At 41.9% G+C, this 27,398-nt stretch overlaps 1 protein-coding gene across 1 annotated transcript in view; it reads left to right on the top strand.

Moving 5' to 3' along the window:
• FRMD1 (FERM domain containing 1) overlaps positions 1-25,914 on the top strand; it is an 84,585-nt gene extending 58,671 nt beyond the window's left edge. Inside the window, exons 8-13 of the mRNA XM_082252127.1 lie at positions 2,689-2,757; positions 3,746-3,920; positions 8,425-8,755; positions 10,603-10,730; positions 21,377-21,417; positions 25,471-25,914. Coding sequence (XP_082108253.1) covers positions 2,689-2,757; positions 3,746-3,920; positions 8,425-8,755; positions 10,603-10,730; positions 21,377-21,417; positions 25,471-25,752 — 1,026 coding nt within the window. The 3' untranslated portion in view covers positions 25,753-25,914. The remainder of the gene's footprint in view (positions 1-2,688; positions 2,758-3,745; positions 3,921-8,424; positions 8,756-10,602; positions 10,731-21,376; positions 21,418-25,470) is intronic.
• The last annotated feature ends 1,484 nt before the right edge of the window (positions 25,915-27,398 follow it).

The raw sequence follows: 27,398 nt of genomic DNA, 5'->3' as shown, positions 1-27,398 counted from the left end.
AAATATTGGGACATCGACACAATTATAATCTTTTTGGCTCTATACACCACCACAAATCCTTTGCAGTCAATTACAGCTTGAAGTCTGGAATGCATAGACATCACCAGAAGCTGGGTTTCATCTCTGGTGATGCTCTGCCTGGCCTCTACTGCAACTGTCTTCAGTTCCTGCTTGTTCTTGGGGCATTTTCCCTTCAGTTTAGTCTTCAGCAAGTAAAATGCATGCTCAATCGGATTCAGGTCAGGTGATTGACTTGGCCATTGCATAATATTCCACTTCTTTCCCTTAAAAAACGGTGGTTGCTTTCGCAGTATGCTTCGGGTCGTTGTCCATCTGCACTGTGAAGCGCCGTACAATGAGTTCTGAAGCATTTGGCTGAATATGAGCAGATAATATTGCCCGAAACACTTCAGAATTCATCCGGCTGCTTTTGTCAGCAGTCACATCATCAACAAATACAAGAGAACCACTTCCATTGGCAGCCATACATGCCCAGGCCATGACACTACCACCACCATACTTCACTGATGAGGTGGTATGCTTTGGATCATGAGCAGTTCCTTTCCTTCTCCATACTCTTCTCTTCATATCACTCAAGTTGATCTTGGTCTCATCTGTCCATAGGATGTTGTTCCAGAACTGTGAAGGCTTTTTTAGATGTTGTTTGGCAAACTCTAATCTGGCCTTCCTGTTTTTGAGGCTCACCAATGGTTTACATCTTGTGGTTAACCCTCTGTATTCACTCTGGTGAAGTCTTCTCTTGATTGTTTGACTTTGACACACATACACCTACCTCCTGGAGAGTGTTCTTGATCTGGCCAACTGTTGTGAAGGGTGTTTTCTTCACCAGGGATTGAATTCTTCAGTCATCCACCACACTTTTGGTGTTGCTGAGCTCACCGGTGCGTTCTTTCTTTTTAAGGATGTTCCAAACAGTTAATTTGGCCACACCTAATGTTTTTGCTATCTCTCTGATGGGTTTGTTTTGTTTTTTCAGCCTAATCATGGCTTGCTTCACTGATAGTGACAGCTCTTTGGATCTCATATTGAAAGTTGACAGCAACAGATTCCAAATGCAAATAGCACACTTGAAATTAACTCTGGACCTTTTATCTGCTCCTTGTAAATGGGATAATGAGGGAATAAACACACACCTGGCCATGGAACAGCTGAGCAGCCAATTGTCCCATTACTTTTGGTCCCTTAAAAAGTGGGAGGCACATATACAAACTGTTGTAATTCCTACACCTTTCACCTGATTTGGATGTAAATACCCTCAAATTAAAGCTCAATGTCTGCAGTTAAAGCACATCTTGTTTGTTTTATTTCAAATCCATTGTGGTGGTGTATAGAGCCAAAAAGATTAGAATTGTGTCGATGTCCCAATATTCATGGACCTGACTGTATCTGGTGTAAAACATTCATTTAATAATTGCCATTTCTGTTTTAGGATCAGGTTTATGTGAAATTAGCTCATTGCCAGCACCAGGAAAACATATACCGTGGTTGAATATATTAGGAAAATGAAATGTGTTTGTATTTAAATCTGTTATTTCAAGCCTAAAGTATTTAACTTTAGGATGATTTCATTATAATTAAGCCTAAAGTATTTAACTTTAGGATGATTTCATTATAATTCTGTCCAACATTTTCTTACCCTTAAGGGTAAGTGAAACAGTTAAATTAGCCCACCAGTACAAGGGGCTCACAAGTTAATGCCAAAACCATTGCTGTTTCTTAGTATGAGCAGCACATCTCCAATGAGGCAGGCAGTGCTCTAACTCTAGGGAAAAGCAATGGATTAGTTTATGCCATTTCATGAGCGCTTCTCCAAAACAGTGTTGCATACCTGTATATTTAAAACTTGCAGCATCTATTTTCTGCCTTTAGGAACCAGTTACCTCAGCCTCTTTGTGTGTTCTGGATGACTAGTTGCCTTAGCGCCCTACTGTAGATCTATCAGAAAGTGCTGATGTCATCACATCAGTGCTGCGTATAGTTCATGGATCCAAGGTTGGGATGCTGGCGGAGTTTAGTCTGCTTTTCCCAGCCTAGCACAGCCCCTCTCAATCTTGGGCCCACCCCTGCCTAATTTATTACCTTTCCTGCTGCTCTTCGGTTGCCTAGTGCAGAATGCGGAGTCCTCTTTAGCTACTTCACTGTTCAGAATCCTGCAGCAGCACAGGACAAAAAAGCCTATTTTTAGTCCCTCTCCAGTCAATCCACTGTTGTCCACGATAGCAGTCTGACTCCTTTTAGGCCCCTCCGCTGATCAGGATTTCAGTAGCCTCGCAGAATACCAATAGGTATTGGACCATGGACTTGGTGCCACATTTTCTTGTCTCTCTTCTCATGTCCTGACATTTAGATATAGGAGACAAACAGGACATTGTAAGGTTTAAACACCTCTCTATCCAAAATGTAAATTGCTTTAGCTATAGTTTGGGCTTCACCTCCATCTAGTGGCCATTAAGCAATATTTTCCTGAAATATTTTAATCAGGAAAATATCATATTAGATAGGGCTAGTGATCAGAAATAAATTAGGCTGTGCAAATGCTTAAGGCATTCTCACAGCCAATTTTTAAATTGGGTCCCCTACATTATATGGGAATGTGTAGTATATTGTTTTTTATTGTCAAGGATGGAAGTTGTGAACACTTTTTATTTTATTTTATTTTTTATGCAGGAAATTGACCATATTCGTCAACTTCTCTATGATTTCCCATGGTCAAATGTGGGGAAGCTTACCTTTCTTGTAAGTAGATAAAAATTATAGTTGTTCTTATTTTAGGTTTGGATTGATCTTGCTCTTCATGGCCGGGGTCTAATGTTTAGCATTTTGTTAGTAGTTTTCCCTTTTTTTTTAAAACATTTTCTTTATTTAATTTTTTTCTTTGGGAGCAAGAAAATTAGTAATTTCTAAAACTGATGACTTGTATTTATACAATGTTTTTTTCTTGCTTTCGTTTTAAAAAATTTTTTTTTTTTTTACAACCTGCAAGAGAAAGACATAATGAGCTAGTATGCATCGCATACTAGCTCATTATGAAATACTTACCTTAGAACGAGCCCCCGCCGTGCCGCTCTCTTACCTGTATGACGGGCGACATGACATGTCGCCCGTCTTCCGGGATCGCGGCATCCGGCCATCTGATTGGCCGGAGCCGCGGTGACGTCACTCCCGCGCACGCGCGCGGGAGCCGACGGTCACGGCACGGGGCTCTGAAGGAACGGCACGATCAGCCGTTCCTTCAGAGCGCATGCGCCAGTGACGTCACTGGCTCCATTAAAGGTAAATATCTCCTAAACGGTGCAAGTTTAGGAGATATTTACAGTACCTATAGGTAAGCCTTATCATAGGCTTACCTATAGGTACAACTTCCTGAGGAGGGTTTACTTCCTCTTTAACAGATTTAAAACCATTAATAGGTTTTAACTATATTGTTCAGGTTACCATTATTCATGGTCTATATTAAAGGAGCACTGGACCCACGTTATGTCTATATACATAACATAACACACAGTTCTTGAACATCAGCAAGTTTTACACTATTGCGTGTACATTTTCTGTTTTTCTGTTTTTGTACTTTGGTGTGTACATTATCCAAGACTATTTCATGCAAAACTATTCCTAGAATATAAGGCTTTCCTATCAGACATTACATTTGCTAAGAAATAGTTTTGTATAGTAACACTTCTGTTTATTTTCTGGAGTTTCTAAAATACGTGTAATTTGTTTGAAGGGTAAGAAATTTGAGATTCAGCCTGATGGATTGCCGTCAGCCCGGAAACTGGTTTACTACACGGGTTGTCCCTTTCGATCACAACACCTTTTGCATCTGCTCAGTAATAGTCATAGACTGTATCTAAATATACAGCCTGTGCTAAAAGAAATTAGGAAGATGGAAGAAGCAGAAGGTATGTGTTAACAATATATATAAATATTTTTTTTACTCAATCCAACACCAAATTTATGAGTATGTAGTTGAATCCATAATGTGTCCTGTACCTTGTTATTTGAGTTACAAATTTAAACTCCCCAGTAAGCTTCAGTAAAGAACAGTCAAGCCATTAATTTCTCTAGCATGGTTTTGTGTAACTAATACTAAATTTACTTAGAGAAGTTATCAGATTTCATGTTCCATGCACCCTTCTATGGGGATAGGAATTTTATTTCTGGTCGATGTGAACTGTAGTTGTGAAGAGATGGCAACAGTTTAAGGCTATTTTATGTATAGGTGTCCTGTCATGATGTACGTAAAAACTATTTACTACATGACATGCCTCTTACAGATTAGGAGCAAAATCATTTTTAAAAGTCAGTTATCTACATAGCTACAAAAGCTGTTTTTAGCCAAGGAAGCTGCCATCTTGGCCTCGTTTTGATCTACAACTGTCATGATGCTGAACATGTGATCAGTTATGGCTTGACAGTTTGGTTGAGAGCACAACCAATGGAAGTGTTAGATTTCCGGCACATGCTGGAAATGTAACTGTTTTTGAAATTGTAAAATGGATGAGTTTACATCCACTTCAAACCTGGAATCAGTGTGGAGCTGTTATCCCATGACAAACTCCATGTTTTATTTGAAATATTAGGCTCCATGCACACAGGGCGTCATAAAAACGCGCTCCAAAGCTGTTGCTTGACGCCAGGAAAAAGCAGCTGTAAAAACGTGCTTTTAGTAGCTTTTTCCATTTGCGTTATTGCACGTTTGGCCACGTTGCTTTTAGCAGCGTTTTTCTGCCTCCATTCAAAATCAATGGTTCCCTATGTGAGCCTATTGATTTGAATTGAAGGCGCACCGCTAGTCGGATCAGGATGATCCGGCTTGCGGTGCGACTTGCGCTGTGAGAATCTTGAGGGGGACCTCAACGCCAAAATGGGGAAAAAAAACTGCGTGGGGTTCCCCCCCCAGGTTCCAAACCAGGCCCTTCGTGTCTGGTATGGAACTTGAGGGTAGCCTCAACGACGTGGGGTCCCCCCCCAAATTCCACACCAAACCCTTATCCGAGCATGCAGCCCAGGAAAGGGGAGGGGGACGAACGAGCGAGCGGCCCCGCCCCCCTGGACCATACCAGGCCACACGCCCTCAACATGGGGGGGGGTGTGGGTGCTTTGGTGCAGGGGGGGCTCTGCACCCCCCCCCCACCCCAAAGCACCTTGCCCCCATGTTAATGAGGACAAGGGCCTCATTCCCACAGCCCTGGCCGGTGGTTGTGGGGGTCTGCGGGCAGGGGGCTCATCGGAATCTGGAAGTCCACTTTAACAAGGGGCCCCCCAGATCCTGGACCCCCTCCCTATGTGAATGGGTATGGGCTACATTGTACCCCTACCCATTCACCCCATAAAAGGCAGTGTATGTAAATAATGACAGGAGACGTTTTGAAAAGTTTATTAAAAATCTTCATCCAGTCTTCTCCTCTCCACTCTTCTCCCCTCCGCTCTTCTGCTCTTTTGCCTCCTCTGGTCTTCTTCTTCCTCTGGTCCTCCTCCGACGCTGTCCCGATGATTATGCCGCTCTCCGGTCTCTGCAGCTTATTATATAGCCATTAGGGGCGTGGTCTCCCGGTGATGTCACCGGGAGGCCCCACCCCCTTATGTCACAGACGTCGTCAGCTCCTCTTTGCATTATCTGGGGATGTGTCTCTCACACAGCGGGAAGTACCTTCTCTGTCTGTGTGCGTTGTGTTCCAGAAGGACATTCCTTCTATAAGTTTAAAACAGCTATAGGCTGCCTCGGCAGGCTGTGATTGGCTAGTGGTTCTCAGCCACTTTCACAGCCTTATGGCAGCCCATTCTTGCAACAGAGGAGTTCCAGCTAAACTGACCACAGGAAAAAAGATACGCCATCCATAGACCAAACTTCTTGTGTCAGCTAGAAGGATGCACTGGTATTCAGTATGACCAGCATAGATGTGCTAACACGCTTGGCATTGTCAGGATGAAGGGGGACTGGTAGGATTCCCAGAAATGAAGAAAACAAAACCTGCTACATTGAAAGGAAGTGAAAACAGAAATGTAAATTAAATTTTGAGAGACCATATACTAGTAAATTTTTATAAACCGACTGCAATTTACATGATTTATTTAAAAATCTTGCAGCGCTTTAACCTTTGTACAATGAACTTGAGCTCCGTGTCACCCGAGTACACATGGGAATTTTTTTTTTTCTTTTCGCGTTCAACCCAGCAGTCTGAACGAAAAAAAAAATAATTACTGATCACCATACTACACATCCAATGTTATAGCTGAGCTATTGTGTTCTAACAGGGGGACTACCCCCTTTTTTTTGCAGCCATTGGTTAGTTTTCCAGCTTGCTTGTTTGACAGAAGCTGGTCGTTACAAGGAGCTGTACATACAGGCCAAAACGCGGCCAGTAACTACCGAACTGAACGTTTTCAGCCCATGTGTACCTAGCTTTTGGAAGCTTGAAAACGTATTACATCTCAGCTTAACCACTTGCCGACCGTCAGCTGCAGATATACTGTGGCAGGCTGGCTCAGCTGCGCAAACTGCTGTACCTGTGCTTCCCCACCCCCATTAGGAAGCGGGGAAGCCGATCTATGGGGCCGGCGGTCGCGATTGCCACCGGGCACTCGCGAGTGTTCTCCACTGAGGGAGAACGACTATCTGCTGTTGTAAACACAGCAGACCGTGGTTCACTCTGGAATGAACACCGAGTGCCTGTGATCCTTCTGTTCGGGATCACAGGTCTCTGTGTTGATTCTACAAGTTCCTCCCCCATACAGTTAGAAAACACTCCCCTAGGCTCACACTTAACCCTGTGATCACCCCTGGGTTAACCCCTTTCCTGCCAGTGCATATTTTTAGCACTAATTACTGCAGTAATGTCACTGGTCCCCCCAAAAGTGTCAAAAATGTCAGTTAGGGGTCCGATCTGTCCGCCACAATGTCGCAGTCCCACTAAAAATCACAGATCGCCGCTATTACTAGTAGAAAAAAAAAATAAAATGACATAAATCTTTCCCCCAAGTTGTAGACACAATACCTTTTAAGCAAACCAATCAAAATATGCTTATTGGGATGTTTTTTTTACCAAAAATATATAGCACAATACAAATTGGCCTAAAAGGATGAAAAAATTAGATTTTTACATTTTGGGGGGGGGGGGGGAAATGTTATATAGCAGAAAGTGAAAAATTATTTCCCCCCCCCCCCCCCACAATTGTCACTCTTTTTGTGTTTATAGCGCAAAAATTAAAAATCGCACAGGTGATCAAATACTACCAAAAGAAAGCTCTATTTGTGGGGAAAAAGGGACATCAATTTTGTTAGGGTACAGCGTTACTCAACTGCGCAATTGTCAGTTAAAATAACGCAGTGCCGAATCGCAAAAAATGGCCTGGTCATTAACCGCTTGCCGACCAGGCAGAGTGACGTTAATTAACGTCACTAGCCTGGGAGGGTCTGGGGAGCGAGCGCGCGCCCGCGGAGGCGCGCTCCCGCTCGGTCACGGACCCCCCCCCCCCCCCCCCGCGCGTGTGACTGGCGGACCCGATGTCCGCCGGTCACTCGGCGATCGTCGGGGGAGAGGGAGAAAGTCAGGCGGCTTGTGTAAACAAGCCACCTGTCATTCTCCTCGGTGTAAAAACACTGATCAGATGGATCTACTATGTAGAACCGTTGATCAGTGTCCTTACAGCTCAAGCCACAGCCAATCACAGTAGAAAGCACGCCCCTAGGGACACACACAGCCCCTCCCTCCCAAATAAAGTTAACCCCTTCACTACCAGTGTATTTTTACAGTAACAGTGCATATTTATAGCACTGATTACTGTAGTAATATCACTGGTAACCCCAAAAGTGTCAAAAATGTCAGTCAAGGGTCCGATCTGTCCGCCGCAATGTCGCAGTACCGCAAAAAAAATCGCAGATCGCCGCCATTACGCGTTAAAAAAAAAAAACAACAAAAATGACAAAAATCTTTCCCTTTGTTAGTAAACGCGATAACTTTTGCGCAAACCAATAAAAATACGCTTTTTGTTAAAATGTTTTTTAAATGTTAAAAAATTTGGATTTTTACATTTTTTTTTTTTGGGGAATTTCATATAAAAAAATTTGAAAAATATTGTTATTTTTGCAAAATTTACGCTCTTTTTTTGTTTATAGCGCAAAAAGTAAAAAGTGCACAGGTGATCAAATACCACCAAAAGAAAGCTCTGTTTGTGGGAAAAAAAGGACGTCAAATTAGTTTAGGTACAGCGTCGCACGACCACGCAATTGTCCGTTTAAAGTCACGCAGTGCCGAATCGCAAAATACCCCCTGGTCGTTTAGCAGCCAAATCCTCCGGGGCTTAAGTGGTTAAGGGACAAAACCTTCTGGTCCAGAAGTGGTTAATAACAATGTTTTATGGAGGTTATGAATATCTAATAATAATGCTTTTTTTGTTCTCTAGAAAAAAAATGCTACAGGGAATCCTATGTAAGTGACAACATGGAAATGGATTTAGACCCATCCGATAAATATTCTCATGGAAGCAGCAGGGAAAGTGCCAAGAACAATCGCCTTTCTAGACAGTCAACTGTCAGTCACAGTAGCTCGCATACTTCTGGCATTGAAGCTGATTCACACCACAGGATGTCAGAGGAGATGTCTGTAGATGATCCTTTTGGTCTTGAGGTTGTTCATCTTCCTAAGAATTCTTGTAGCTCTACCATCAGCCAAAGCACCTCTGGAATTGAACATGAGAGCAAAGAAAGAACAGACGGAGATTCTCATGATGATGATGATGGTAATAATGTTTGCTTTTTGATTAGTATTTATAAGTCCCAAGTTGAGATTTGTAATCATATATAAAATGTGTGTTATGGGGAAATTGTAAACCTAAACAAAACCCAAAATGTGGCCTACTTCAGCAAGTAGCTCTAAATCCATGTAGTTGGCCTTTGGTCAACCACAACAACTTGAACACAATGGAAGATATACAGCTGTCGCCAAAACTTTTCAGAATGATACAAATATTATTTTCAAAAATTCTGCTGCGTTAGTGTTTTTAGATCTTTTTGCTAGATGTTACTATGGTATACTGAAGTAGAATTACAAGCATTTCATAAGTGTCAAAGGCTTTTATTGACAATTACAATTAAGTTTATACGAAGAGTCAATATTTGCATTGTTGACCCTTCTCTTTCAAGACTTCTGCAATTCGCCCTGACATGCTGTCAATCAACCTCTGGGTCACATCCTAACTGATGGCAGCCCATTCTCGCATAATCAATGCTTGGAGTTTGTCAGAATTTGCGTGGGGTTTCTTTTGTTCACCTGCCTCTTGAGGATTGACCAAAAGTTCTCAATGGGGTTAAGGTCTGTGGAGTTTCCTGGCCTTGGACCTGAATTTTTGATGTTTTGTTACCCAAGCCACTTTTCTTGGAATGGTTGAAAGAAGCTGATCTCGGAGGATGTTTTTGTACAACGGTTTATTCATGGCTGTGTTCTTAGGCAAAATTGTGAGTGAGCCCACACTCTTGGCTGAGAAGCAACCCCACACATACATTTTCTCATGATGCTTTGCTGTTGGCATGACACAGGGCTGATGCTAGAACTCACCTTTTCTTCTCCGGACAAGGTTTTTTAAGGATGCTCCAAACAATCTGAAAGGGGAGTCATCAGAGAAAATTAATTTACCCCAGTAGTCCAATCCCTGTAACTTTTGCAGTTCCCTGTTGTTTTTCCTGGAGAGAAGTGGCATATTTGCTTCCCTTCTTGACACCAGGCCATCCCCAAAAGTCTTCGCCTCACTGTGCGTACAGATGCCCTCACACCTGCCTGCTGCCATTCCTGAGCATGCTCTGCACTGGTGGTGCCCCAATCCAGCAGCTGAAACAGTAGGAGACAATCCTTGCTCTTGCTGGACCTTCTTGGGCGCCCTGAAGCCTTCTTCACAATGCACTGGAAATGTTTTTTATTGAATTCAGTTCATTCTCATGGCAAAGAGGGACTTTGCAATTATTTGCAATTCATATGATCACTCTTCATAACATTCTGGAGTATATGCAAATTGCCACTTTTAAAAGCTGAGGCAGCAGACTTTATGAAAGTTAATATTTGTGTCATTCTCAAAACTTTTGGCCGCAGCTGTACAGCCACTAAAATATTGAAGGAGGTGGCCGGCGCGGACAACCCAGGCACAGGCATATCTGCAAGTAAATGCCCCATGGAGGAATCTGGGGGGGGGGGGGGTTGGGGGTGTTGGGGTATGGCTGCATGGCTGCACCCCCCCCCCCACCTCGCTACGCAGCACATGCCATACAGTCATACATAGTTGAAATCAAAATCCAATGTGTGACTGTGCTACAATACCAAAAAAGTCAAAATAGAAAATGAAATAAAAAAGATAAAAACTGCACACAGTGTCCACAATTGTGTTATATAAAGTTTTATTACTCCGGTACATTACTTATATTCATAATCGTTAATTTGTGATCTGCCCAACTTTTGCTGCTCATCAGCTGTCCTTATTGAAATTGCTATTTCAAATGTATTTTTTGGTACCAAAATGAAGTCACCTGTTGCTGAAAAATGTTTTACTCTAAAATCATGTTGAATATTTATACTTGTTACATATTCCAACAGAGGTTGAGCTGTCGGTGGATAAGCCTCTTGATGCTGAAGTTACTGGCCCAATATCATCAGACACAGCTGTTTTGGAAACTGAAGAACAATGTGTGGATTCTCCCATAATGGATAATTACAGCTGGCAAAGTAGGCAAAAATATGTTCACCTCCCTACATAACAGCAGATTTCCAGTAACCATCCCATATCCTTTGGCACACTGCTTTCCGGAGTCTTGCACAGTTTCTAAGAGGTTTATTGCACCTTGAGGCGTGAAAGAAGTGCCAGAAATGGTCACGCTTCTCAAATGCAGTAGATGTCATAACTATGACGTTTGTTAATAAGTGCATCACAAGTCATGGCTTCAGATACCAGTGACACACACATACCATAAAAAACAGCTTTACGTTTACAATGAGACCAATTCAGCAGATACAGAAACACAAAATGCCTATAATACTGTACATGCAATTGCCAATGTAACTTGATGCATGCAGCTTTTAATTAAGCCAAAAAAGTCACCAGGGCACGTGGTAATTTGCACAGCACTGTACAAGTATAGCTGAAACATTTTTAGCCTAAAAGGAAGCATATTGACTAACCGTTAGTAGAAACAAATTGTTTTTGTGCTGAAACAGGTGCAACCAAGTTGAATGGCTGTTGATCCATAGATGTTTTTATGTTTTGTAGCTGTACTGTGGACAGTGACATAAATTGGTATTAAACCCAAAAGCAAACATTTATTATATTGCAGCTTAGCATTTCTTTAGCTGGCCATACAGGGAACAAAATTTGGACAGCCCAGCAGTGTACGACCAGCCTGTTGGGTTTTTCCCCAATGATCAGTGCCTCCAGCTTTATCTGGCAACACTGATGATTGTATTCTAAAGCGGGAAAGGCTCCCGCTGTCAGTACTATAGCAGGAAGAATTCCCCCATCCACATCAAATGTGTGGATAAGGGAATTGGCTCTTTTTTTTTTTTTTTTGTTAAAAATAATAATCATGTATGACTAGCTTTAGATGTGATGGCTGGATTTGTTTTCTATTTTATGTTTTCTATTTCCATCTGGTGATCTGGACAGTAAATCTGTTTTTTAAAAGAACAAACTCTCCAGCAGAATGTATAATTGGAGGTAAGACAACCCATTTAATCCTGGCAGGGGTGCTTACATCAGTCAACTTGTAAAACCTTTATCCCTAAAGGAAAAAATTGTTGCTTTAAAGTGGTTCTAAAGCCTCAATTTTTTTTCCCCAGTCATCTTCCAGAATGGCTTAATGAGAGATAGACTCCTTTCACCTAGCACAGGAAACTCAATCCACATTAGTTTAAATACAGGTGTAAGACAGAGCCCCTCAGTATTTTGTCTCTTTAGCCAGACATGATCACTTCAAGATAAGCTTCATGCTGTCAGGCCTCTGTGCTATGTGGCAGGAGCCTCCCGACCCTGGCTACTCCTAAACTGGGGCAGTGTCCCTGGAGAGGGTTAGCTGGGAAAGGCGGCGCCTCCCCCCCTTGGTACCTTTGGTATGGTGGGGGGGATTGGGGGACCACTTCTCCCCGTTTTTGGTGTCCAATAGGGGGGAGCAACAGTGGAGGCTTACCCAGTTCTTGCATGCATTGCAGAGTCTGCATTTCCTGGTGGGTGGCGTGGGGCTGGTATCTCCCTTCTTCCCTGCATGGCTGTCAAAGGGAGTGCAGATCACTCTCGTGGAGGCGGGAACGCTGAGGGCACGCCATTTCCAGCAAGTATCCTCCGGACGGCGCGGCGGTAGTGACGCGGTGGCCATCTTGGTTGTGGGCCGCTGTTGTCCTGGACCATACCAGAGTGGAAAAGGGAGAGAAACACAGCGCTGCACCATAGGACCGGCATCCCAATCCACAGGATCTAGTCAGGGGCCTGCAGGGACAGACAAGGGCGGTGTTAATTCGGGCATTTCGGTGCACATAAGGAAGATCCTGAGACTCCCTGCATTGCAATGAAGGTGACTGCTGCAGAGGAGGTGGATCGGAGGGGACACAGATTCTGGCCCTAAGGTAAGCAAATTATGTAGGCTCATCAGCGCTGTTACTTGACATTGGTGGAGGGGCACTAGTGGTAGCCTGTTTTTTATGCATACTTAATAATTTCCAAAGTGCAGGGGTCACCGGTGGTCTTCCTCTCTCCCTTGTGTGTTTTTTTGTTGTTGCACCTGGATATTTCTTTACTGCTCAGTGTTTACTTGTGCCTTCCAGGGCAAGAGCCACAAAGAAAAAGAGGGAGCGGTATAGGGGGATGTCTCTGAAGAAATGTGCCTCGTGCAAACACAAATTGTCATCTGCCTGGAAAAAAGTGCTTTGCCAAGACTGCATTGATGTGTTAACTAACAAAGAAACAAGCTCAATGTTTAGAAAGTTGCTGGATACCATAAATGCAGAGATGATTAAAAACTTTAAGTCTTTTAGATCTTTTCTGCAAGAACAAGGACCCTCGGACGTGTCTCTGCCCAGCACTTCATATTCTAGCAAACCGCAGGCCCACGCATCGGCTTCGATCATAGAAGGACCGGGGGTGATAGAACAGCTGGAAGACAAGTCCAGTGAAGATTCTAGCGCTGAAGACGGAGAAGTAAGAGAAGAAAAAGCAAGTCGGGTGCAAAAGTTTTTATTCCCCCTCAGACAAAACCGACGATTTACTGAAAATTATTTACGATACCTTGGAGTTAGAAGAAAAAAGCCAACGTTTATCGGTACATGATAAGCTCTATGCAGGTTTACAATCAAAACAGGCAAGAACATTCCCTGTACACGCCGCATTGAAAGACACCATATTGCAGAAATGGAGAGAACTGGAAAAGAAGGTCTTCCTCCCAAAGACTTTGAAAAGAAGGTTTCTGTTTAAAGAAGAATATTCGGCGTTATGGGAGAAATGTCCAAAGCTGGATGCAGCACTATTTAAAGTGGCCAGAAAGTCAGACCTATGCTTTAAAGAAGCAGGGGTGCTTAAAAATGCCATGGATAGAAAGGCTGAAGGTTATTTAGAGAAGGCATGGGATGCAGGAGCTGCTAACTTTCAGCTGGCTATTGCCTCCACCTGTGTAGTCAGAACTTTTTAATATCTTTATAAATTATATTGGGTCTGGGATTAAAAGTACCATTTCAGTCTTTGCAGATGACATCAAGCTTTGCAGTGGAATAACTTCTTTACAGGATGTCTCCAACTTACAAGCTGACCTCAATGCACTATTTCATTGGGCAACTATGTGGCAAATGAGGTTTAATGTTGATAAATGTAAAGTTATGCACTTGGGGGCTAAGAATATGCATGCATCATAGATATTAGGTGGAGTATAACTGGGGGAATCCATAGCGGAGAAGGATCTGGGTGTTCTGGTAGATCATAAGCTTAATAATAGCATGCAATGCCAAACTGCGGTTTCCAAAGCAAGCAAAGTCCTTTCTTGTATTAACAGAGGCATGGACTCCAGAGAGAGAGAGATATAATTTTGCCCCTGTACAAATTATTAGTAAGACCTCATCTGGAATATGCAGCTCTGTTTTGGGCACCAGTTCTTAAAAAGGATATCGGGGAACTGGAGAAAGGTGCAGAGAAGGGCAACCAAACTGATAAGAGGCATGGAGGAGCTCAGCTATTAGAAAAGATTAGAGGAACTGAATTTATTCTCTCTTGAGAAGAGGAGATTAGGGGGGGATATGATCAACATGTATAAATACAAAAGGGGTCCATATAGTGAACTTGGTGTTGAGTTGCTCACTTTAAGGTCAACACAGAGGACAAGGGGGCACTCTTTACATCTATAGGAAAACAGATTTCGTCTCCAAATACGGAAAGGTTTCTTCGCCATAAGAGCAGTGAAAATGTGGAATAGACTCCCTCCAGAGGTGGTTCTGGCCAGCTCACTAGATTGCTTTAAAAAAGGCCTGGATTCTTTCCTGTTCGGGTTGGCATCTGCTCCCAGGATCCTCATGAATGTCCTGGCAGAAGCCTTACAGGGGTAGAGGACCTCAGGTATCCAGATCATACCTTACCTGGATGATCTGCTGGTATTTGCAGAGTCCTCCACAGAGCTGGAGAAAAACATAACCTACACCATAAACCATCTGCAATCGCTGGTGTGGATTGTGAACTCGGAAAAGTATAATTTACGACCATCGCAGAAAGTTGTTCTCCTAGGTTACATACTAGATTCAGTGGAAGCAAAACTAGATTTCCTGAAAGAAAAGAAAGATCTATTGAAGATAGAAACTTCCAATCTCCTTCTGAGACAGGCAGTGTCCATCAGGGAGATGAGGCTGTTGGGTCTGATGACAGCATCTATCCCAGTAATCTCCTGGGCTCAGGCGCACATAAGGATACTGCAGACTTTTACTCTGTCAATGTGGAACAGACAACAGAGTACCTTGAATGATCGAGTAACCCTGCCGGATCAAGCGAAAGAGTCCTTGCATTGGTGGCTTCAGGAAGACAATATGTCAAAAGGAAGATCGTAGACACAGGGGAATCCAGTCCAGATAACAACGGATGCGAGTGCATGGGGTTGGGGAGCCCACATGGAACATCTGGCTACTCCGGGCAAATGGGAGAGATCAGAAGCCGTCTGCTCTTCCAATGTAAGGAGCTAAAGGCGGTATGGAAACATCTTCTCTCATTCTGACCCAACATAAAAGGAACAATGTGGTGGCAGTATCCTACGTAAACAAACAAGACGGTACGTGGGCTTCCTCCCTCATGGAGGTGGCAAAGCTGATCCTTATATGGGCAGAAGAAAACACCCTCTCTCTGGGAGCCATTCACCTCAAAGGGGAGCTGAATTCACTGGCGGACTTCTTGAGCAGAGAGTGGAGCTTGAATCAGGAAGTGTTCAAGGCAATCCTAGAGATGTGGGGTCGACCTCTAATAGAGGGCCTTATCCAAAAATGCGAGAGTAGAAAACTTTTTCTCAATTTTCAGGGACCCTTGCAGTCTGGGTCTGGATGCAGAAGGATTCAGAAAGTCAAAACCTCAAGAGCAAGAGTATTTGATAGCTCCAGCTTGGCCAAAAAAGTCGTGGTTTGCCGCTGTACAGAAACTGTCAATAGCAACACCCTGGAGGCTGCCTGAGAGGATCGATTTGCTGGTCCAGGGAGATTTATGCCACCCTCAGGTGGGCTGTCTTTCTCTGAGGGCTTGGCTCCTGAGAGGATACTGTTAAACAAGGGATTGTCAGAAAAAAGTAATTGACACAATCTTGAACAGTAGGAAGAAATCAACAAATTTAATTTATAATAAAAATTGGAAGAAATTCTGCTTTTTTGGGGGGGGGGGGGGGGGAGACAATAACAGGATTTCTGGACCTATTATTCCGGAAGTATTGGACTTTCTGCAAAATGGATCAGACCTAGGGTTAGCTCCCAATACTTGAGAGTACAGGTAGCAGCATTGTCCAATTTTCTAGATATCAGATTAGGGGAACACATTCTAATGAGATTCATTAAGGGCATCTCAACAAGTAGAGCACTGCGGTCCGATATGTTTCCCCTGTGGGATTTGTCGACAGTCCTTCAAAGTGTCTCAAAACAGCTTTTTGAGCCATTAGAGGAAAGTATGTTAAATGTATTAACCTACAAGACAGTGCTTTTAGTGGCGCTGGTCACGGCTAGAAGAGCCAGCAAACTACTGTTCAAGCTATGTCCATAGCCGAGCCATACTGCTCCATTCTTCCCTATAGAGTATTTCTGCCGCTGGACCCGGGCTTTCTTTCCTAAGTGTCAACAGCCTTTCATCGATCACAGGAAATCATTATCCCATCGTTTTGTGGGCTAGCCAGTAACCCTAGGGAGGAAGATTACATTGAGCTCACCAAAGAATGGAGAAAAGTTTCTAATTTATTCCTTCTATACTCGGGACACAGAAAAGGTTTAGCTGCTTCTAAAACTATCATTGCTAGATTGATGAAGGCTGCAATCATTGAGGCTTATGCAACTGCCGGGCTCCAAGCTCCCCAAAATCTTAGAGCCCATTCGCCCAGAGCCCTGGCTACGTCATGGGCTGAAAGCGCAGGAGCTACCCCGAACCAAATCTGCGAAGCAGCCACCTGGTCGAATTTCCAGACATTTGTCAAGCATTACCGTCTGGATCTCTTATCCTCCAACTACCAGGTTTTTGGGAGAATAGTGCTTTAGGCTGTGGCCCCTCCCTAGCAGCTATATTTTCTATAATGGAAAAAAGAAGAAGTGCTTGGCGCTGCCAATATATGCGTTTAGAAGTGTGGAAGGTAGAAGCTAGTATAGACAACACAGATGTCACAAATATTATAACTATTATGCACGTTTGAAAAAATGGATATTAAATAAATAAGTGAGGTTTTAAATGAGGTAAAAACAGGAATAAAGTGTAAGAGCATAAAACCTAAAGTCCAATATTTAAATGTATAAAAGTAAATGGGTATGCAAAAAAAGAAGGTGACATATACATCCACAATATACTCTGGTAAAAGAGATATATATATATATATATATATAGTGCCCTTCAAGTGAGGGTGAAGTGGTGGTGTTAAAACAATAAATAAATATATAAATTCAAAAATGGTATTATAGTGCAGTGACTATTTGGTGATATGTAACACAGGTGTATAAGATAATAAAAAGGTAGAGTAGAAAAAATTAGTAAATATAAATTATTTTACAGTGACTTGAGTGACCATAAAGTGACATGTGCAAAAAAGGAAAAGAAACCTCAATCCCAAGCCTGGGAAGAGAGAGTGCCCAATATGGTTCCCCAAAAATGACAATGGGGTGGGCCACAAATGGAGGAAGATAAATCCAAAAAATTAATTAATAATAAAAAATGCTGAAAAAAATATATAAAATGGTGGCTAAGTGATTGATACACAGAATATCTCAAAATCAATAGTGTGCTAGTGAAAAAATGCGCAAAAAAAGTGGTCAAAAATGCATAAGGAAAAACATCCACTGAGTCCTTAAGAAGCGCATAGAGGTATATCAGTCCAAAATAGTGATGAGGTGCCAAAATCACAGGTGCGACCAGTTGGATGATTCTTAGAGTGAAGACTATGGTGCTCCCCTGTTCAGTGGGTCCGGTGCTCCCCCTTCTAGTAAATACCGAGCTTACCAGAAAGTACTACCCCTACAGGGGTAGAGCGCAGGTCGATATTTGTAGGGATCGCTCCCAAAGCAGAGGGGTCCGGTCACCTGGTCCACTTCTAGTATTCCAATTGCCCGAGTCACAACTAATTGGCGTGTTAGTAGGGGTGTTCCAACATTAATGCTCCAACCAAGCCATTCCAGGACCTCCTCCTTGCGGCAGCCTGTCAGACCCAGTAGATGACCAAGAGGGGGACTCAGAGCTATTGAGGCAACAGACTTCCCGGACATCCAAGAAGGGATTCTTTGCTAGCAGGACCCGAACCTGAGCATACAAAGCCTGCACCCCTGAGACCCCCTGCAGCGCCTCCGTCCTCCCAATGACAGATTGATCAGCTTCACTCTGATCTCTCTCTGCGATGCCCTGCAAGTCTGTTGCCTCAATAGCTCTGAGTCCCCCTCTTGGTCATCTACTGGGTCTGACAGGCTGCCGCAAGGAGGAGGTCCTGGAATGGCTTGGTTGGAGCATTAATGTTGGAACACCCCTACTAACACGCCAATTAGTTGTGACTCGGGCAATTGGAATACTAGAAGTGGACCAGGTGACCGGACCCCTCTGCTTTGGGAGCGATCCCTACAAATATCGACCTGCGCTCTACCCCTGTAGGGGTAGTACTTTCTGGTAAGCTCGGTATTTACTAGAAGGGGGAGCACCGGACCCACTGAACAGGGGAGCACCATAGTCTTCACTCTAAGAATCATCCAACTGGTCGCACCTGTGATTTTGGCACCTCATCACTATTTTGGACTGATATACCTCTATGCGCTTCTTAAGGACTCAGTGGATGTTTTTCCTTATGCATTTTTGACCACTTTTTTTGCGCATTTTTTCACTAGCACACTATTGATTTTGAGATATTCTGTGTATCAATCACTTAGCCACCATTTTATATATTTTTTTCAGCATTTTTTATTATTAATTAATTTTTTGGATTTATCTTCCTCCATTTGTGGCCCACCCCATTGTCATTTTTGGGGAACCATATTGGGCACTCTCTCTTCCCAGGCTTGGGATTGAGGTTTCTTTTCCTTTTTTGCACATGTCACTTTATGGTCACTCAAGTCACTGTAAAATAATTTATATTTACTAATTTTTTCTACTCTACCTTTTTATTATCTTATACACCTGTGTTACATATCACCAAATAGTCACTGCACTATAATACCATTTTTGAATTTATATATTTATTTATTGTTTTAACACCACCACTTCACCCTCACTTGAAGGGCACTATATATATATATATATATATATATATATATCTTTTACCAGAGTATATTGTGGATGTATATGTCACCTTCTTTTTTTGCATACCCATTTACTTTTATACATTTAAATATTGGACTTTAGGTTTTATGCTCTTACACTTTATTCCTGTTTTTACCTCATTTAAAACCTCACTTATTTATTTAATATCCATTTTTTCAAACGTGCATAATAGTTATAATATTTGTGACATCTGTGTTGTCTATACTAGCTTCTACCTTCCACACTTCTAAACGCATATATTGGCAGCGCCAAGCACTTCTTCTTTTTTCCTCTATATATCTAATATAATCTCTAGTTGGTTATATTCTGAAGTGGGCTGCAGCCAATCGCTTTTTTCTACCCCCTCCCTTCGATATTATCCTAAGCGCGGATTTTTTTCCACTCTTGATTCATATTTTCTATAATGTCACTCTCATTAAGCCATCCTGGAAGATAATTGGGGACTGGTTGATTTCTTGGAATCTTCCAGGACGGTGCTGCTTCCCACCCTATTATACATATTGTAGTATGGGTCGTAGGTAGTATGAAATTAGCTGTGCCTTTGGTTATTAGTTATTACTGAGGGACTCTGTCTCACACCTGTATTTGAACTAATGTGGATTGTGTTTCCTGTGCTAGGTAGGAGGAGACTATACAAGTTTTCTTGGATGTCGCTTGGCAACTCAAAGTTTCAGCTCCCTCCATACATTTTCTTTGGGATTAAGGTCTGGAGTATGGCTATGCCACTCCATGACCTTAATGTGCTTCTTCTTGAGCCATTCCTTTGTTGCCTTGGTGGTATATTTTGGGTCAATTGTCATGCTGGAAGACCCACCCAAGACCCATCTTCAGTGTTCTGGCTGAGGGAAGAAGGTTCTCCTCCAAGATTTTACAATACATGGCCCCGTCTATTGGCCCCCAATACGGCAAAGTCGGCTTTTACCTTTAGCAGAAAAACGGCCAAAAAGCATAATGTTTCCACCTCCATGCTTGACAGTAGGGATGGTGTTCTTAGGGTCAGCAGCACTGTCAGCATTTTTCTTCCTCCAAACATGGCGAGTCGAGTTAATGCCACAGAGCTCAATTTTGGTCTCATCTGACCCCAGCACTTTCTCCCAATCACTCTCTGAATCATTTAGATGTTCACTAGCAAAGTAAAGACGGGCCTGTACAAGTGCCTTCTTGAGTATGGGGACCTTCTGGGCGCTGCAGGATTTCAATCTATGGCGGCGTATTGTGTTACCAATGTTTTTTGTTTTTTTTGTGACTGTGGTCCCAACTGCCTTCAGATCATTCACAAGCTCCTCCCATGTAGTTCTGGGCTGATCCCTCCTTTTTCTCATGATCATCCTTTCCACATAGGGGGAAATATTGCATGGAGTTCCAGACAGAGGGCGATTGATGGTTATTTTGTGTTTCTTCCCTTTGCAAAAAATTACCCCAGCAGTTGTATTCTTACTAAGCTTCTTGCTGATGGTCTTGTAGCTCATTCCAGCCTTGTGCACGTCTGCAATCTTGTCCCTGATGTCCTTTTGGCAGCTCTTTGGTCTTGCTCATGATGCTGAGGTTTAAATGGAAATAAGAGCTTCTGTGGACAGGTGTCTTTTATACACATAACAAGTTGTTGTTAGGAGCACCTTCTTAAATTGAAAGGACCACATGAGCACATACTGTAGCCAGTCTGTGGGAGCCAGAATTATTGTTGGTTGGTAGGGGATCAAATACAAATTTTACTCACTGAACTGCAACTCAATTTATACATTTGTATCCTGTGTCTTTTTTGTTTTTGTTTTTTTTATTTGGTTAATATTCTGCCTCTATCATTTAAAATACACCCATGATAAAACAATTCTAAGTGGGCAAACTTAGAGAATCTGCAGGGGATCAAATAATCATTTTCCCCACTTCTCTTGCAGGGGATCAAATAATCATTTTCCCCACTGTTAAGACTTCTTTCACACGGTTCGCCTCCGTAGGCGGATCTGTGCGGCTCAGCGGGGGATCGATACACAGATCCCCGCTGAGCAGGCAGATGACAGCTCCCTCTCCACTCTGTGTGCGGAGAGGGAGGTGTCAGAGCCCCATGCATCTCTATGGGGGAATCGGATCTGATCCCCTGGACGGATGGAAAATAGGGTTTCCATCTGTCCGGATTTCACATACAGGATCGGATGCGGATGGCAGTGAGTGTCAGCGGACATGTCTCCGCAGACATCCGCTGCCCCATAGGGATGCATGGGGGATCGAATCCAATCCGCCTAAAAAACTGACAAGCGGATCTGATCGGATCGCTCGTGTGAAAGGACCCTAAGACTTTTCCTGGTATAAGAACAACATTTGCAACAGTTTATTAATATTTATTTAATATTGTATTTATGCATGTCTTTGTTTTTTTTATCTTCAGCTGTGAAGTTGAGAGGACAAAGCGTGGATCCTTTTCATAAGGTATTTTAAATGCAATAAATAATGGGGTGTAAATTATATTCAAATATATGTTTTTTTTAAGAACTACATATACTTAATGGCATTGGGTTTGATATGAGCCTTAAAAAACAATAGTGCTGGTTGTAGCACAGCAGAAATGTACAGTGAGAAATCTATATGTACAGTAGGAGATGTTAAGAGCCAGGCATATACTGTATGATTTGGATATTTTGGGATACCTACCATAAAATATTTATATATAGTCCTAATTAGTGACATTGTTCCCTTGACAAATATAGTCTCACTGTGCCAGGTAAACTACATACTTTGGTGTACGTTTAGTAAACCATGTTAAGGGGGTGTTAAAGCGGTTGTATCCCGCTTTTTGACACTTTTACCTACAGGTAAGCCTATAATAAGGCTTACCTGTAGGTACAAATAATATCTCCTAAACCGGCACGGTTTAGGAGATATTTACAGTGCATGCAGCCGCTCGCGCGAGCGGCGCATGCGCTCTGAAGGTCCGGGGGGACCTTCAATTAACTTGCCGGGAGCTTGCCGGAAAAATCACTCCCGCGCGCATGCGCGGGAGTGACGTCATCGTGGCTCCGGCCAATCAGCGCGCTGGAGCCGTCTCTTCCGGCCAATCAGCGCGCCGGAGCCGCCGAACCCGGAAGAGACGACGAGGGATCATGGCAGCGCCCGCATCGATGTCCGGGGGTCCGTGTCGGGGCTTCGTTTTAAGGTAAGTTAAACATAATGGGCTAGTATGCGATGCATACTAGCTCATTATGCCTTTGTCTTGCAGGTTTTTTTTTTTTATAGGGTTTACAACCGCTTTAAGTGTTGTTAAGCATTATCACATAGAATCAGGGTGGTAATTTCCTAAGAGGTGTTTAATAAACCGTGTTAACTAAGTTAGGAACCAAATATCTCCTCTCTTCACCTTACTGTGTTGTCTCTGTGATAACTACAGTGTTAGTATAGGAATGTACCTGTTTAGTAACCCGTGTTAGCTCAGAAGAGGCCTAAAACCAGTGTAAACTTGGTGTTAAACAAGCAAGCCAGACCAGGTGTTAAAGCCTTTTTTCAGTGTAGAAGAGAAATTTCACTGCTCGTTGTGGTCAATAGGTGTTTCAGGACAACACTATTAGAGACTGCACGGTATGTGTTCATCTAGAACACATTACATATCATGCATATATAATGGCAAAGCAGAGTAAACATCTATGCTTAGAAAAGAGAGCAGTAGACCTCAGTGACAGAGAGGTGCATATTTCCTACTGCATGACACCACTACCTTAAGTCAGTCATGGATGGAAATTTGGTTGGTTCAGCAGGGACCGACTGAAATTCGATCAATGTATGGGCAGGCTGGTTTTACAGAAGTCGAGTAGTAGATCGACTTCTGTACAACCAGCCTGTCGGGTTTTTCCCCGATCAATTAGTGCTGCCAGGTATAGCCTGCAGTACTGATCAGTATTCTGACAGAGGAGAAGTATCCCTGCCATCAGAACACAATAGCTCAGTGGAAATGATTCCCGCATCCACATAAATTGAGTGTGTGAATAGGTGAATGAAGTTTATCTCGCTGGTTGAAAAAAAAAAAAAAAAAAGGTTAATGTATGCCTTAGCATGTCTGATGCTTAGCAGCTGACACGTGGGATTGATATGTACTTTTTCTAAGGGCTGATTCACACCATGCCACCACATGAATCACACAGAAATGCACTGTTGAGTTCTGTGCAAAAAGGGCCCATGCAAAATACACTCCATTTGCGATCTGCAGTGGGTGCCAATAGAAAGGTAACGACACCCCAAATGCTGGTTTCAAATGCAGTGCGTTCGCCCACACCAGATTGCATGGTACTTTTGTACCATGCAATCTGGTTACAGTGCGTTTTAAAAAGTAGTGCATGCACTACATTTAGTGCAGCTTAGTGCGATTTTAGCCCATTCAGGGCCAGTTCATACTATGCCTACACATGAATCGCACAGGAACGAGCTGTGCATTTTACATGTGGTTCTGTGCAGTGCGATTTTAGCACATTCATTTTGAATGGGCTAAAATCACACCATACTTCACCAAAACTAATGCATACACTAATTTTTAAACCGCACTGCAACCAGATCTTTTGTACCTTGCAGCCAAGTGTGGACAGGTGTGGGAAAATGCAATGCATTTGCAACCTGCATTTGGAGTGTCATTAACTTTCTATTGAAACCCGCTGCAGATCGCAAATGGAGTGCGTTTTGCATGCAGTCTCAATCGCACAGAAATGCACAGTACATTTCTGTGAAATTCATGTGTGAGCATCATGTGAACTGGCCCTAAAAGATAATAATAAATGTGTCTGGCAATTAATGCAGTTGGCTAAGGCAGGAGGGATGGCAGAGTAATATAAAAAAAAAAAAGTATTTATTTTAATAAAGGTGTGTGTGTGTGAATTTTAGGTTTTAAATGTGTTTTTTTGTTTTGTTTTATTTTATTATAACCCCTTAACTCGGTTCTGAGGATTAACCTATGATCCTTTAGGGTGGAGGATGGTAGGGGAATAGTAGTTAAAAAAAAAATAATATATGTAAATTTATACTTTATAATATTAGTCAGGGTGTGTATGTGCTTTTGCATGTGTTTATTTTTAATTCTTAAACATTTCTGAGAAATAATCATGATCCTTTTACTGCGGATCATAGGTTTTCCCACACAGGATGGGTGCTGTGCAGCCAGTTAAACCTTCCCCACATTCCTTTCACTCTAACACAGTGCTAACACGCTACTAGCTAATACTGCTTATCGTGGACCTGGAGTTAACACTACACCGTTTATTAAACCGCCTTGAAGTAGGAGTAGAAAATGTTAAGAGAACGGTGATAATGCAAGAATTCACACCGTTTATTAAATGTACACCTTTATGTTTTGTTATTGTGTTGTAGTGCTGTTCATTTTGAATGGTACTTCAACGCACAAAGATAAAGCAATTCAGATGCAGCGCACTACAACACTCTGTAATGCAGGACTCTGCTTTGAGATGCACTACATCAGAAAAAATGTTGTGTACTTATTTTTTTCTGCTCTTGTGCATTGGACGCCCATTTAAAAATCAATAGTTTGCCTTAATGAAACCTTTTTCAACCATGGTGCCTTGAGGTTTCTTCAGAGGTGCCCTGACAAAATGCCTAAAAATTGCCCAAAAATATATACAAGCATGCAGGTGGATCAAGCCTGCCTTTTAGGTACACAAAGTCACCAATGCACCATTTCAACCTTTCAGCCACTGGCATCCTAACAATCAGTGATGTCATCAGTGTTTTTAGGAAGGGTGTTGATCACCTACACAGCATCCTTATTTGCCCCTCAACGTCACCGCTGGGGTCACATTAGCTGCGTGATGGAGAGGAGGAACACTGGAAATCTAGTCGGTATTAGTGTGTAAAAGTGTATTTGCTTTAAAGGAATAAATCACCACTAATGTTGGGTGTCCTACGTGTGTCCATGCTGCCGCATTATGTAAATATATTTAGAACAGATTTTTTACCATTTAGAATGGGGTGCCTTGAGATTGTCCATATTTTTAAAGGGTGTCTTGACTGAAAAAAGATTGAGACGCAATTTAACACTTGACAAAACACACGACAAATACACAAGAATGGCAAGGTGTGCATGATCCCTAAAAGTCGTGACAAGAGCTGCCATTACAGACTTTTGGCCATCATTCTTTCCTGTATTTTCATTACCTGTCACTCTGGAAACCCCACATTTAATCATGGGCTCTATCATTTTTATGTTGCATAAGAAAGTGGACAGATATCTTCATTTCCAAAATAACTTTATTATTACATTTTTTAATGAAGATTTTAAAATGCTTTGTGCAAAACCGATGCACCTCCAAAACAAAAGTGGGGAGGGAAAAGTGATTGTTCTGTTTAATGAATGCTTTTGTATTGATCATAGATAAAAAAAAAAAAAACTTTTATATTATGACATTCACAAATCTAGAATAACTGCTTAAAAATGTTTTAAATATTTTCTTTCGTATTATTTATTTTCAATTTAACGCTGCACTTTCACAGGTGAATACCTCAAAATGTCGAAACTCCTCTGATCGCTACAGTCAAAGCTTGGATGATGTGCGCATTTATCAGGAGACTCATCCTCCTTTTTCTACCTCTGTGCTTACTTCTGACACTTCCCAAAGCTACACATTTGGCTGTGCAATCGAAGAAATAGACTATAGTTGTACATATACAACATCAGACTGCAGGGTCAAGTCTACGCTGCTGGGAAAGAGGTCCATGAATTGCTTATCATTGGATTTGCTAGGAGAGGACCAACTTCTGGAGTATATTCTCTGAAAGTCTAAACATAGAGAGGCTTCGATATAAAGTTGGAGAACTGTGACAGCTGTCAACCCCCCTTTACAAGCCATACACTATTCCATATGTGAACCCCACCAGACTTTTTTGTTGTAGAACTTTGGGGCGTTTCAATTATGTTTATGCTGTTGTTTCTAAAGTGTTATTTGTTATGGTTACATTGATAATTGTATAAAGTATTTACTATATCAGCAAATCTATGCAGACTCACAAATTACTGTAGAAACATTGAATTTCTGAGTACATAAAATAGGCGTCCGTCTGGCTTCTTTTGTCACACAGAGAAACCAGTGTGATAATGCAATAAATAACCGTTTAAAGCAAAGTTTCATAACTACATAGTTTGACATATTTCCCACATTCCGAACCTCTCCCTTTCAACCTCATTTCCATTTGTTTAGAAGTAGCAATGCACGTTGCAGTCATGTGCAGTAATCTATGCACACTACGAATCCCATAGTTCATCTCAAGAGTGAGCAAGGGAGGATGGCTACGTTCCTATATACAGTGGAATTATGGAAAAGATACGTAGCCACCCTCTGATAGGAAGAAGAAAAAAGCATTTGGAGGAGGCTAAGAATAATAGATGGTACTTTTTGAGTTAAGAATATATACTTGAACAGAATGTTAGTGGTAGTAAAGGCAAGTTTTCTTATACCTCTTGGTGATGATATCAGTGTTAAAATCGCCACACAGGAGTTATTTGATATTTGTGGCATTTGCAAAACAAGTTTTACAATTACCGATCTTGCTGTTTTCTCTAAAATGTAAAAAATAATTCACTGGCAGGAGTTGGAGACCAAGAAATTGAGTTTAGAACTCTAGCAGCAGCAATCCCTGAGACATAGGAATGCAGTAGGTGACTGTTTTCTAGCCTGTGCACAATGGTAAAAAATATCATTTTTGGCTATTCTTATCTTTTATTGTGCATTGTATTATTTGGTCACCTATCCTTTGTTAAACTGTAAGTTGTATTGCAAATGTAGGGGAACTTGGACTGTTGTACGTGGCCATGCAACAAGAAATGTAGCACATCTTTAGCTGATAATGAGTAAAACATGACAGTAATGAGTTTTTATGTTAATTATGCAAATATGCATATGTGCACTGTGAATGTTACAGGGTGTGCTGTAAATATTTTGTTTGAATAATTAAGAGTCATATGAGTTAATTTAATGATTTAACAATTTTTTCCAAAAAATAATGCAGATGCACTCTCTGTGCAAAGTACATAGTTTAAAAGAAAAAACATTTATTGAAGTGTACAGGTTCTAGCTGCACATAACTGTTCTAGCGTTTCTACAATGAACAGCTTATTAAAAGCAAAGAGAATGCAGTTGGGCAAAAATACTGGAATTTAGTTATGAACTATACAATACATGACCACTAAATATTTTCACTGCTTTTTATTTATAGTCAAATACTGTAAACTCAGTTCAGTAAGGGGGTATAACATGTTGTAACCCATCCCTAAAGCAGTATTAAATCCAATAGAAAACATTTAGTATATTTCATCTTACAAAATCTTAGTTGTGATGGCTGTATTAGTTTTCTTTTTTAGGCTTTCTTTACTTCATTTTTACCAGCTGCTCTTACCAGTAAGTCTGTTGTTTTTCAACAGAACA

The sequence above is a fragment of the Pelophylax lessonae genome (assembly GCF_965119305.1).
Source record: "Pelophylax lessonae genome assembly, chromosome: 3".
NCBI classification, from domain to species: domain Eukaryota; kingdom Metazoa; phylum Chordata; class Amphibia; order Anura; family Ranidae; genus Pelophylax; species Pelophylax lessonae.
Note: the sequence above shows the minus strand (reverse complement) of the source record. Positions and strands in the feature narration are given on the sequence as shown.